This window comes from Mastomys coucha, unplaced genomic scaffold (genome assembly GCF_008632895.1).
Source record: "Mastomys coucha isolate ucsf_1 unplaced genomic scaffold, UCSF_Mcou_1 pScaffold20, whole genome shotgun sequence".
NCBI classification, from domain to species: Eukaryota; Metazoa; Chordata; class Mammalia; order Rodentia; family Muridae; genus Mastomys; species Mastomys coucha.
In genome coordinates, this window is record NW_022196903.1 from 79940818 (window position 1) to 79953457 (window position 12640).

General features: G+C 45.0%; 1 protein-coding gene across 9 annotated transcripts in view; it reads left to right on the plus strand.

Moving 5' to 3' along the window:
* The first annotated feature begins 585 nt into the window (after positions 1–585).
* Positions 586–12640, plus strand: part of CUNH2orf42 (chromosome unknown C2orf42 homolog) — a 36144-nt gene continuing 24089 nt past the window's right edge. Inside the window, exons 1-6 of one of the 9 annotated variants that reach the window (XM_031382417.1) lie at positions 586–735; positions 907–1002; positions 6167–6420; positions 7670–8504; positions 10371–10406; positions 11850–11960. In XM_031382417.1, the coding sequence (XP_031238277.1) occupies positions 7682–8504; positions 10371–10406; positions 11850–11960 (970 nt within the window). In that variant the 5' untranslated portion in view covers positions 586–735; positions 907–1002; positions 6167–6420; positions 7670–7681. Of the gene's footprint in view, positions 736–845; positions 1003–1082; positions 1756–6166; positions 6421–7669; positions 8505–10370; positions 10407–11849; positions 11961–12640 lie in introns of those variants that run through there. The other 8 variants (XM_031382420.1, XM_031382425.1, XM_031382418.1 and 5 more) reach the window with 8 other exon arrangements.

Sequence of the window (12640 nt, forward strand, 5' to 3'; positions counted from 1 at the left end):
CAGAGAAATGAACGTTGGTGCTCTCTGGTCACCACTTGAGCCAATTGCTGGGAACTAACTAGCCATGGAAATGCCATGTTTTTGTTGGAAGGTGATCATCCAGATGATCCAAGTATAAATATAAATGCTTTTGAACTTAACAGCAAATGAAAATTGTGGGGAGGGAGAACATCTCTTCTTAAATTAATTCAGTTTCTGAAACAATATTAGAAAATATGATCCAAGAAAAAGGCCACTTCAACTGAAACAAGTAAAATTTAGCCAGAGTAAAAAAAAAACTGTGCCTACAGGGCACCACCAGTAGGTGTCCAATCTAGGAAAATTTCCAACACACAGGCCTCACCTAAAGCATCATTGCTTTCTGGAGATAACTGAGTGATTCTGAAGATAGGCAGGACGGTGGTGGCACATGTCAGTAATCCCAGCACATGGGAGGGAAGAGGCCGGAAGATCTGTGTTCGAGACCAGCCTGGTCTACAGAAAGAGTTCCAGAAAACACAGTATGGTGGTGTGGGAGGGGGTACGATTCTGAAGAATAAATATACAGAAAGTCTATTTCGGCTCTTTCCAAGGGGAAGCATTCAAATGTGTAAGTGCGAAGGCAGAGAAAGAACCATACAAGGTCAGACGAGTTTTGCTTCCGTTGCCAACAGAATGGTCTTCAGCACAGAGTTGTTCCGGCTCGAAGTACTCGAGACCACCGGGAAGCCCTTCAGGTGTTTTCTGTACTTTCAGGTAAAGCTACAAAGTGATAGCACCCTGAGCCTTATGTGTAGTTTTCACCAATATCTTGTCGAAAGAGAGCACGCCTCAAAAAATACTACAAATCCCGTCGTGCCACTTCAGCGGGGGTGAGCGCCCTTGGCGCACGTGGGTGGATCTGACCAATAAGGACTCTCGTTACAGCGAACAGCTTGGATGCGTTTGTAAAAGTCCGCAGCAGGCAAAGAGAGACGCGGAGAGGGTGGTCACCAACGAGAGGTCCCCAGAGTTGCGAGGCAGGTAAGGGGCAAGGCGGATGAGGCCAATCATAAGCGGGGAACGGCTCAGGGTGGGAATAGAGGCGGAAAACGTGTTCGGGGAACTGCGTGTCGGACTGATGACTGTGCTGCTGGGCCCTCACTTTGGCGCCGGAAGTGAGCATCTTGCAGAGGATGCCGGGAAGCGGGTCGCATGGGAAGTGCGTTTTTCAGCCGGCCGTTCCCGGAAGCTGCGCTTAGGCGCGCTCCCCTAAATAACACAGACGGATTGTGGCCCGGACTCTGTTATTTTACAGTAACCGGTCTGATTCTACCGGTTAAGGTCTGCGGGCTATGACGTTTCGATCCAACAAGACAGTTTTATTCCTAAAATGGGTAAATAGCGCCTCCACAGGATCCCTTGAGCGAATGCGTGTACTCGAGTAGTTCTTTCTCATTTGGGGCGGTGTTGACATGCCCAAAACAGCGTCCCCACACCGACCAGCTTAGCGGCCGGATGGAACCAGGGGGGCAATCTCTCTCGTCCCGGGTTTCCTCTGTTCAGCCTCTTGCTGAGAAGAGACTACCATCGGGAGACCCGTCAGGTTTCCAACGGAGCTCCTCCACAAGTCGCGCGTTCCTTGTGTATCCTTTTTTAAGACAGAGTCTGCAAGCCGGGCGTGATTGGCGCAGCCTGTCATCCCAACATTCGGGAGGCCGAGGCAAGAAGATCTCAAATACCAGGACAGCTAGGCTACATAACAGATCCTGTCTCAAAAAGAAAAGAGCAAACTGGGTATGGTGGAGATCTCCTTTAATGCCAGAACTCTGGAGGCAGAGACTGGCGAATCTCTGTGTTCGAGGCTACCCTGTACCATCCCAGGACATCCAGAGCTATACCAAGAAATCCTGTCCCCCATCACCCCAGAAAAGGAAAATAAGAAGAAAATTCCTAATAATTCGTAGTAGTACATGTTTTCAGATTCCAATAGTAAAAAAATGAAATTAATCCTCATTTCTCGGGTCTCAAATGACTGCTGAGGGAATAGACATCTATATTGCGTCCTTAAAGTACTTTTTAAAAAAGATTTGTATGTATGTACCTTTGTGTTCCCAGTGTGTCAAAGGAGTTGGGTTTCCCATAATTAAGTTATAGGCAAAGCGGTGCAGTGGTGGCACACGCCTTCAATCCCAGCACTTGGGAGACAGAGGCAGGTGTATTTCTGAGTTTGAGGCCATCCTGGTCTACAGAGTGAGTTCCAGTACAGCCAGGGCTACACAGAGAAACCCTGTCTCAAGAAAAAAAAAAGAGAGAGAGAGAGAGAGTTATAGTTAGATGAGCCCAGATGTTGGACCAAACTTGGGTCCTCTCGAAGAGCAATACACACAATTTTAACCACTGAACCATCTCTCCATTTCCCCCCTTTTCAAAACCAAGCATAGCATACACACAAGCCTTTTTCATTCCACAACGTATGTTGATACTTGTTTCTGGTACACAGATCCCAATTGTTTTTAATGACTTTACAGTCGCATGTTACTCAGTACACTGTACTTAGTTCTCTACTGGAAGTCCTTTTTGTATTCTGCAGTTATGAAATGTCACAAGGGGATCTCTGATTTGGATGCCAGTCTGGTCCACATATCAAGTACAGCCAGGTGTATATAGTAAGACCCTATCTTCAGACAAGAGGTGGGAGCTGGAAACATGACCCAGTGGTTAAGAGCACACACTGCTCTTGCAGAAGCTCTGAGTTGTGTTCCCAGCACCTATGTCTAGCTCACAAGGGACCTGTGACTACAGATCCAGACAGACACGGACATCTGTTGGCTATAGTTGCCTATACTCACATGCACATACCCCGACACAGGAGATAGGTTTCAGCCCCTTTGGAAACAGTTTTTCAGGTTCTGAAATAAGTGTACAAAGGAAATAGCCATGTTTACTATGATATTTGCATTTATTGAAATGTATGAGCCAGGCGGTGGTGGCCCACACCTTTAATCCCAGCACTTGGGAGGCAGAGGCAGGTGGATTTCTGAGTTTGAGGCCAGCCTGGTCTACAGAGTAAGTTCAAGGACAACCAGGGCTACACAGAGAAACCCTGTCTCGAAAAACCAAAAAAAAGAAAGAAAGAAAGAGTGTTTAAGGGGGGTAGTGGTGGCACACGCCTTAATCTGAGCACCTAGGAAGCAGAGGCAAGCAGATTTCTGAGTTTGAGGCCAGCCTGGTCTACAGAGTAAGTTCCAGGACAACCAGAGAAATCCTGTCTCGAAAAACCAAAAATAAAAAATAAAAAAAAAAAATTAAAAAAAGAAGTAGAAATTTTTTTCTTTATTGTGCATAATTGGCAGTGTATTATACATTCTAATTTGCATCTAAATATTTTTCAAGAATTATAAGCAGATTGCCTTTTTCTACATCTTAATGAAAAAGCATTAAAAAGCAAAGAAGATGGTTCTTTTAAAACAAAATCACTTATGCATGTGAGTACACTGTAGCTATCTTCAGACACGCAACAGAAGAGGGCATCAGATCCCATTATAGATGGTTGTAAGCCACCATGTGGTTGCTGGGAATTTGAACTCAGGACCTCTGGAAGAGCAGTCAGTACTCTTAACCCCTGAGCCATCTCTCCAGTCCCCAAGAAGATGGTTCTTTTTGTTTGTTTTGTTTTGTTGTTTTTGTTTTTTTGAGACAGGGTTTCTCTTGTAGTTTTGGCTGTCCTGGAACTCACTCTGTAGACCAGGCTGGCCTCAAACTCAGAAATCCGACTGCCTCTGCCTCCCAAGTGCTGGGATTAAAGGTGTGCGCCACCACCCCATGGCAAGAAGATGGTTCTTAAGGTGAAGTTCCTGCCTTATGAGCATGAGGACCTAAGTTTTGGTCCTCAGAAGTCATATAGAGATGAACACCTGTAATCCAAGTGCTTAAGGATCCCTAGGCTTTGCTTTTCAACTAGTCTATATAAATTGATGAGGTCCAGGTTCAGTGAAAGTCCTTGCCTCAACTGAGGTGTAAAGCAAGCAAGAAAGCTCAGTGGTAAAGAGCATTTTGTTGTTCTCAGGGAGGACCAGGGTCCCTTTCCCAGGACCCACACACAGTGACTCACAACCACCTAGAACTTCATAGATACTACGCATATATATAGTGCACATACACACATGCAAGCAAAGCATTCATATACATAAATCTAAAAAAAAAAGTGGAGCAGTTGTGGTGGCACAGGTCTTTAATCCAAGCACTCAGGAAACAAAGACAGGCAAGTCTGGGAGTTGCTCCAGGACAGCCAGATAATCAGGGCTAGAGGCCTCTGGACTTATTCTTTTTTTTTTTTTTTTGGTTTTTCAAGACAAGGTTTCTCTGAGTAGTCCTGGCTGGAACTCACTTTGTATACCAGGCTGGCCTGGAACTCAGAAATCGGCCTGCCTCTGCCTCCCAAGTGCTGGGATTAAAGGCATGCGCCACCACCACCCGGCACCTCTGGACTTCTTACTGGGGACTGCACACACACATTTACACAGAACACAGAAGTATTAAGAGTCAAGTGTAGGGGCTGGAGAGATGTCTCAGCAGTTATGAACACTGCCTGCTCTTCCAGAGGTCCTGAGTTCAATTTCCAGCAGCCACATGGTAGCTCACAACTATCTATAATGGGATCCAATGCCTTCTTGTGGTGTGTCTAAAGAGAGCTACAGTGTTCTCATTTTAAAAAAATTAAATATTAAAAAAAAAAAATCATGTGTAGAAGTATATGCCTGAACCCAGGCCAGCCAGAGCCGTGTATCAAGATTGTCTCAAAAAATAAAAAAGGGGGCTGGAGAGATGGCTCAGCCATTAAAGGCTAGACTCACACCAAAAACAAAAGAGTTCGGTGCCCAGCACCCACAGCTGTCTCTCAAGCCACCAGGAAAGAAAAAAGAAAATAAATAAATAAAAATTTAAAAGTTAAAAATATTGAACTTATAAAGAAGCTGAGGAACCAAAAAAAAAAAAAAAAAAAAAAAAAAAAAAAAAGCCGGGCGGTGGTGGCGCATGCCTTTAATCCCAGCACTTGGAAGGCAGAGGCATTTCTGAGTTCGAGGCCAACCTAGTCTACAGTGTAAGTTCCAGGACAGCCAGGGCTATACAGAGAAACCCTATCTCGGGGGAAAAAAAAAAAAAAAAAAAAGAGGCTGAGGAAATAGATGAGTAGGAGAAGTACTTGCTGAGCATTCACAGAGCTCTGGATTTGATACCTCAGCACTGCATAAACTGAGCGTGATGCTGCATACCTATGATCCCAGTAGTTGGAAGTAGATACTAGAGGATCAGAGGTTCAGAGTCATCATAGACTGCAAAGGGAGATTGAGACCAGCCTGAGATAATAGCAGCACATGCCTTATAATCCTAGCACCCAAGCATTGGAGACAGAAAGATTGGAGGCAGACGTTCAGGTCATCCTTGGCTATATAGGATGTCAAGGGAGAGTAGTTAAGAGTCAGAGGACCCAGGTTTGGTTCCCAGCACTTACATGGTGCCTCACAACCATCCATAACGCCAGTTCTGGATCTGGTGGTATCTTCTGACTTCCATAGGCACCAGGGGTGCAGTTGGTCCATAGATATACATGAAAGCCAAATAAACAACTCATATACATAAAAATGAATTTTCAGTTTTTCACTGCAAGCTGGGAGGTAGTGGCTCATACCTGTAATCCCAGCACTTGAGAGGCAGACAGAAGGATCTCTGTGAGTTCAAGGCCAGCCTGGTCCACAGAGAGTTCTAGGACAGCCAGGGCTACACAGAGAAACCCTGGCTCAAAAAAAAAAAATGTTTTTCAATGAAAAATAATAAAATATAAGGCACTAAAAATATTATGTTTTACCATTAGGAAGGTAAATGGGACCAGTTCTATACTGTGGCTTCTGTTCTGTCAACCTTGTGCAATGACATTACTATTATTTTACTACTTTTTTGTTGAAAGTATAAATGTTAAATTTCCACAGCAATATCTGGCAAATATTTCTCAAATGTTGTCAAAATTTTAGATGTAGACCCCCTTCGCTTCCATTGATGTTCTGGCACTGTAGACTGGCCCCAAGTAGGTCACATGGACTAAGCACGTCACCAGCTAATGAGCTCTCCCAGCTCCTACTCTGCCTGTTTCTAAGTAGAAAGATCCATCTTCATAGTATGACAACTGTCTTCTCTTGTTTTGCTTTAGGTTGCCAAGAGTTCTACCTAGAGGAGCTGGAATCTGACTGGAACCCTGAGAAAGAGCTTTGCCAGAGGGGATGGAATGTCTGCAATGTTACGTCAGAGTTCAGCTTTCGGAGGACTTAGGCCAAGTGGCACACCCCACTGCAAATGAGCATGTCTGGTTTTGTTCTGTCTGATCATCACAAACTAATGAAACACATGTTAGGTCTTATGGACACAGGTTCCACTGTTCTCCAGGTACCCTGGCAACTGGTACAGGTAGGACTGGGAAGGACTGGGCTGTGCTTCAGGGGATCAGTAGAAGTGAAGTAACCCATCCTTCCTGTCCTCTCGTCCTTTCTGTCTGAGACAGGTTCTCATGTAGCCCAGTTTGGCCTTGAACGCCTGGTAGCTGGGAATGACACTGAATTCATGATCCTTTTTGTCCTACCTCCTGAGTGCTGGGGTTACAAGCATGTACCACCATCTCCAGTGTATGTGCTGCTGAAGCACTATTCTAGTCCCAACAATTGGGAGCCTCAGGCAGGAGGATCTGTGAGAATTTGAGACTAGCCTGGGCTACTGTCTTAGTTAGGGTTACTATTGCCATGACAAAAATACATGACCAAAAATCAAGGTGGGGTGAAAAGTGCTTATTTGACTCACACTTGCAGATTGCTGTTCATTTTTGAAGGAAGTCAAGATAGAAACTCAAACAGGGCAGGAACCTGGAGCCAGGAGCTGATACAGAGGTCAGAGAGGAATGCTGCTTACCAGCTTGCTCAGCCTGCCCTCTCATAAAACTCTGGACTACCAGTCCAGGGATAGCATCACCTATAATGGTCTGGGCCCTCCCCCATCAATCACTAATTAAGAAAATGCCTTATAGGTGTGTCTTAGGGTTTTATTGCTATAAAGAGACACCATGACCAAGGCAACTCTTATAAAGGACAACATTTAATTGGGGCTGGCTTACTGTTTTAGAGATTTAGTCCATTATCATCATAGTGGGAAGCATGGCAGCAAGCAGGCAGGTGTGGTGGTGGAGGATCTGAGAGTTCTGCATCTTGATCTGCAGGCAGCCAAGAAAAGACCTCCTCAACACTAGGTGTAACTTCAACATATATATGAGAACTTGGAGCCCGCCTCCACAGTGACATGCTTCCTCCAAAAAGGCCACACCTACTCCAACAAGGCCACATTTCCTAATAGTGCCGCTTTCTATGGGCCAAGCATTCAAACACATAAGTCTTTAACCACCATGAGCCACATCTTAGAAGGCATTTTCTCAATTACAGTTCCCTCTTATCAGATAACTAGCTTGCATCAAATTGACATAATACTAGCCAGGACAGCTACTTTCTTACAATCTAATCTGAACTACAAAGTGAGAACCTATTCCAAAATAAGTAGATGAAAATTCCTCCCTCCTCCCTCTCTCTCCCTCTCCCTCTCCCTCCCTCCCTTTCTCTCTGAATGCTAACTCTGTGTGAATGTGTTCTCCTGCTGATGGTCTTGTCTTTCTTAGGGGCTGTGAACGATGGAACCAAACTCTCAGAGGACTAAAGTCCCAGCTTTCTTATCTGACTTGGGGAAGGCCACATTGAGGGGAATCAGGAAGTGTCCCCGGTGTGGTACATACAATGGAACCCGTGGGTTGAGCTGTAAGAACAAGACATGTGGAACCATATTTCGCTATGGTGCCCGAAAACAGCCTAGCATTGAAGCTGTCAAAATCCTCACCGGCTCTGATCTGCAGGTCTACTCTGTGCGGCAAAGAGACCGAGGCCCTGACTACCGATGCTTTGTGGAGCTAGGTGTTTCAGAGACTGCAATCCAGACCGTGGATGGTACAATTATCACTCAGCTGAGCTCTGGCCGGTGTTATGTCCCCTCATGTTTGAAAGCCTCCACCCAAGGCATCGTGGAAAACCAGTGTCAACACATCAAGCTAGCAGTGAACTGCCAGGCGGAGGCCACCCCTCTGACCCTGAAAAGTTCAGTCTTGAATGCTATGCAGACTTCCCCAGAAACCAAACAGACCATCTGGCAGTTGGCCACAGAACCTACGGGTCCCCTGGTACAGAGAGTCACTAAAAACATTATGGTAGTGAAATGCAAAGCCAGCCAAAAGCACAACTTGGGCTATTTGCACACATCCTTCATGCAGAAAATCGGCTCCAGAAGCTTGCCAGAGCGCCGCTTCTTCTGCTCCTGCCAGACTCTGAAGTCACACAAGTCCAACGTCCCCAAGGCTGAGGCAGCCCCAAAGTGCATCCACTTCTTTGCTTGCCTCTGTGCCTTTGCCAGTGATGAGACATTGGCTCAGGAATTCTCAGACTTCCTAAATTTCGATGCCAGTGGTACGTGGAGATTAACAGTTACTTGGCTGTTCTAAAATGGCACTGAAGGTGTTCCACTGACACATTTGGAATGTCCTAAGAGCCCTTAGATTCAGGTGCTACATATACATATGGGAAGGGCTGTCTTCTTTTTTAACTGTGTGTGTGTGATGTGTGTAGGTGTATATGTACTGTGGCATACATATACACACCACACGATTCTGTGGTGTCATGTCTTGTACATTTACAAGGCCCAGGGTTTGAACTCATGTTCACAGCAAGTGCTTTTACCTGCTAAGCCATCTCACTAGTGCACCTTAGAAAAAAATCATAGTGTTAGATAGGTGGTGGTGGTGCAAGCGTTTAATCCCAGCATTCAAGAGGCAGAGACAGGCAGGTCTCTGAGTTTGGGGCCATCGTGGTCTGCAGAGTGAGCTCCAGATAGCCAGGGCTACACAAAAAAATCCTATTTCCTCAAAAAATCCCCCTCAATTAAAAAACGAAAGAAAAAAACCATAATACTTTGGTAACATAACCAGCTATCCTCAAAATCAATCCTTTCGCCTCTCTTACATGCTGGAATTGCAGGCCAGAGCCACCACTCCTGCCTGCATCTCTTTAATTCAGCACATGTACTGTAAAGTTTGCTTAGATGGCTGAAACTAGTCATTAAGACAGCTGAACATATTTTTTGAGACATTGGATTTAGCAAATGGATGTGTATGTGTGTGTGCAAGGGGAGGGGAGGGAGGGAAGGAGAAGTGGGAAGGAAGAGGGACAGAGACAGAGATCTTTTTGGCACTTGAATGTACAAGTGCACATACCTGTGTGTGTGCTGCAGAAGCCATGGAGAGGTCATTACTCTGTCTTAAGTTCTTTTTTTAAGATTTATTTATTTATTTTATGTATATGAGTACACTGTAGCTGTACAGATGGTTGTGAGCCTTCATGTGGTTGTCGGGAATTGAATTTAGGACCTCTGCTTGCTCCACTCAACCCCACTCGCTCTGGCCCAAAGATTTATTTATTATTATAAATAAGTACACTGTAGCTGTCTTCAGATGCACCAGAAGAGGGTGGTTGTGAGCCACCATGTGGTTGCTGGTATTTGAACTCAGGACCTTCTGAAGAGCAGTCAATGCTTTTACCCACTGAGCCATCTCACCAGCCCCATGTCTTAACTCTTTAAGATAAAGTCTCTCACTAAACCAGAAACTCACAACTTCAGCAAGTTCCCAGGGTTTACTCATCTTCGTTGCCCAGTATTGAGTTACAGGCACTGTGGCCGTGCCCAGCTTTTTTTTACATGAGTGCCAGGGATTTGGACTCAGGTTCTCATCCTTTCGTACCAAATGCACTTAACCACATCACTTTCTCCTCAGCCCATAGTTTCATTCTTTTTCTTTTTTTTTTTTGTTTTTTTTGTTTTGTTTTGTTTTGTTTTGTTTTGTTTTTTCGAGACAGGGTTTCTCTGTGTAGCCCTGGCTGTTCTGGAACTCACTCTGTAGACCAGGCTGGCCTCGAACTCAGAAATCTGCCTGCCTCTGCCTCCCAAGTGCTGGGATTAAAGATGTGCGCCACCACTGCCCAGCAGATTCTTTTTTTAATGTTACAGATAACTTAAATTTATCAAAATTACACAGGAAAGGCTTCGGATTTGCTGGAAGTGGAGTTACAGATGAATGTGAGCTGCTGCAGGAGTGCTTGGAGCCAAAGCCATATCCTCTGCAAGAGCAGCAAGCACCCTTCAGACCTCTGTTGAAATATTTTCATGTTTGTTTTCTAAATGTACTTTTGTGTCCATGTCTGTGTGTTCATGTGTCATGGTGCATGTGTGGAGGTCAGAGACACCCTCAGCTAACAGTCCTTGCCTTACTTTCCCTCTAGACCTAAGGACTGAACCCAGAGCTTTGCACTTGCCAGGTAAAAGTTCAAGCCCTCAATCCCTCACCTTCCCTTTCCTTGAGGGTCTCTCATGTGCTCCATACTCCAAGTTAACAGCTTATGAGCTCTCAAGGGATTCTCCTGTTTCTGCCATCCATCTTTCAGTAAGAGTAGAAATATTGCAGATGTGCTACCGTGGCAGTGATGATGTTTAGCTTTTCACATAGGCCTTTACATTTTTAAAAAAAATTGTTTTATGTATATGAGTGTTTTGTCTGCATGTACGCATGTGCCTGGTAAACCACAGAGGCCAGAAAAATGTATTGGATACCCTTTCATTGGAGTTACAGATAGTTGTGAGCTGCCGTGTGGGTGCTAGGACTCAAACCCAGGTCCTCTGAAAGACAAGACAGTGCTCTTAACCACTGAGATGTCTCCTTAGCCCCACTGACTTTTTTTCTTAACGTTTATCTTTATTTTTGTGTACGAGTGACTGTCTACATGTATGTATGTGTACCACATGTGTGCCTGCTGCCCATGCAGCCCAGATGAGGGCATCAGATCCTTTTGAGCTAGAGTTACAGGGTGGTTTTGAACCACCATGTAGGTGCTAGGAACCAACCTGGGTCCTCTGCCAGAAGAGCAGATGCTCTTAACTGCCCTGCCATCTCTCTAGCCTAATGTCTGAATTCTAACATGGTTTTAGGGGGAAGTATGTATCTATGTGAGGATATCAGGTAGGTTCCTGTAAGGACTAGAAGCATGAGGTACTTAGAGGAACTCAAGAAGTGATGACGAGCCACCCAATGTGGATGCTGGTAACTGAACACACTCAAGTGCATGAATGCTGGTACCCAAGGAGGCCAGAGATGTCAGACATTCCCTTGAGCTGGAGTTGCAGGCAGTTGTGACCTATGTAAGTGATAGGAACAAAACTTGGGTCCTCTGCAAGAGCAGCACATGCTTTTAACCCCCCTGCCATCTCTCCAGCCCCCAATTTTTATTTCTTAATGATTGTTAGCTGCCAACAGCTCCCAGCATTTTAGTTTTACATTTCTCCAAGTATAGGTGTGTGGGTCAGTGTCTGTGTGTGTCTGTATGACTGTGTTTGTCTGTGTGACTGTGTATGTGTTTGTGTGTATATGTGTGTGTGTATTTATGTGTGTGTCTGTGTGACTGTGTGTGTGTGTGTGACTCTGTGTGTGTGTGATTGTGTGTGTGTCTGTGTGTGTACTGGAGATGGAACCCAGAATCTTATGCATTCTAGGCAAGTCCTCTCTGCTCCCAAACCATTTCCCCATTCCTAATTAAATCAAAATGTTTGGGGAAGTTTTTTCAAGTAACTTATTTTACATCAAGCAACTGGTCTATCCTTTTTCCTGGAGTCAGATCCTTATCGATTACTTTTTCTTTAGTTAAGGGTCCATACTTTCTCTTGAATAGTAGTAGTAGTAGTAATTCAGAAACCTTCCCTTTTTTAAGGTCTTAAGGAAATAATTGTGCCCCAGTTGGGCTGCCATGCGGAGTCATCTGTCTCAGCTTGTGAGTCTGCTGCCTCTAAGCCCCGGAAGAGGAAGAAGGACGAAATGTCTGGTAAGACGGTTTTCCTCGTGTCTTTAGTGTGCAGAGGTTGTCTTTTGTTTTCCACTGAGTATGAGGAATCATAGGAAAAGACTCTTGTTCCTGAATTTTTTGTTTTGTTTTTTTGTTTTTGTTTTTCGAGACAGGGTTTCTCTGTATAGCCCTGGCTGTCTTGGAACTCACTCCGTAGACCAGGCTGGCCTCGAACTCAGAAATCTGCCTGCCTCTGCCTCCCAAGTGCTGGGATTAAAGGCGTGCACCACCACCGCCCAGCTTGTTCCTGAATTTTTAATAACTTTTTTTTTTTTTTTTAAAGTAAAAGCCAGGCCAGGTAGTTTACTCCAGAAACAGAGGCAGATTTGAGGCCAGCTAGTCTACCTAAAGAGTTCTGAGCCAGGAAGGGTGACATAATGAAACCTTGTATCCAAGAAAGAAAGGGGGTGGGGGAGAGAGGGTGGAAAAGAGGGAAGGAAGTGAAGAGAAGGACAGGACAGGATGAAAGAAAAGCAAGCCAGATAGTGGTGGCACAGGCCTTCAATCCCAGTACTCTGGAGGTAGAGGCAGACAGATCTCTGTGAGTTCAAGGCCAACCTAGTGTACAGAGCAAGTTCCAGGACAGCTAGGGCTATTCAGAGAAACCCTGTTGCAAAAAAACAAAATAACAAAAAACCATGGTGTGTTGGACACAGAGT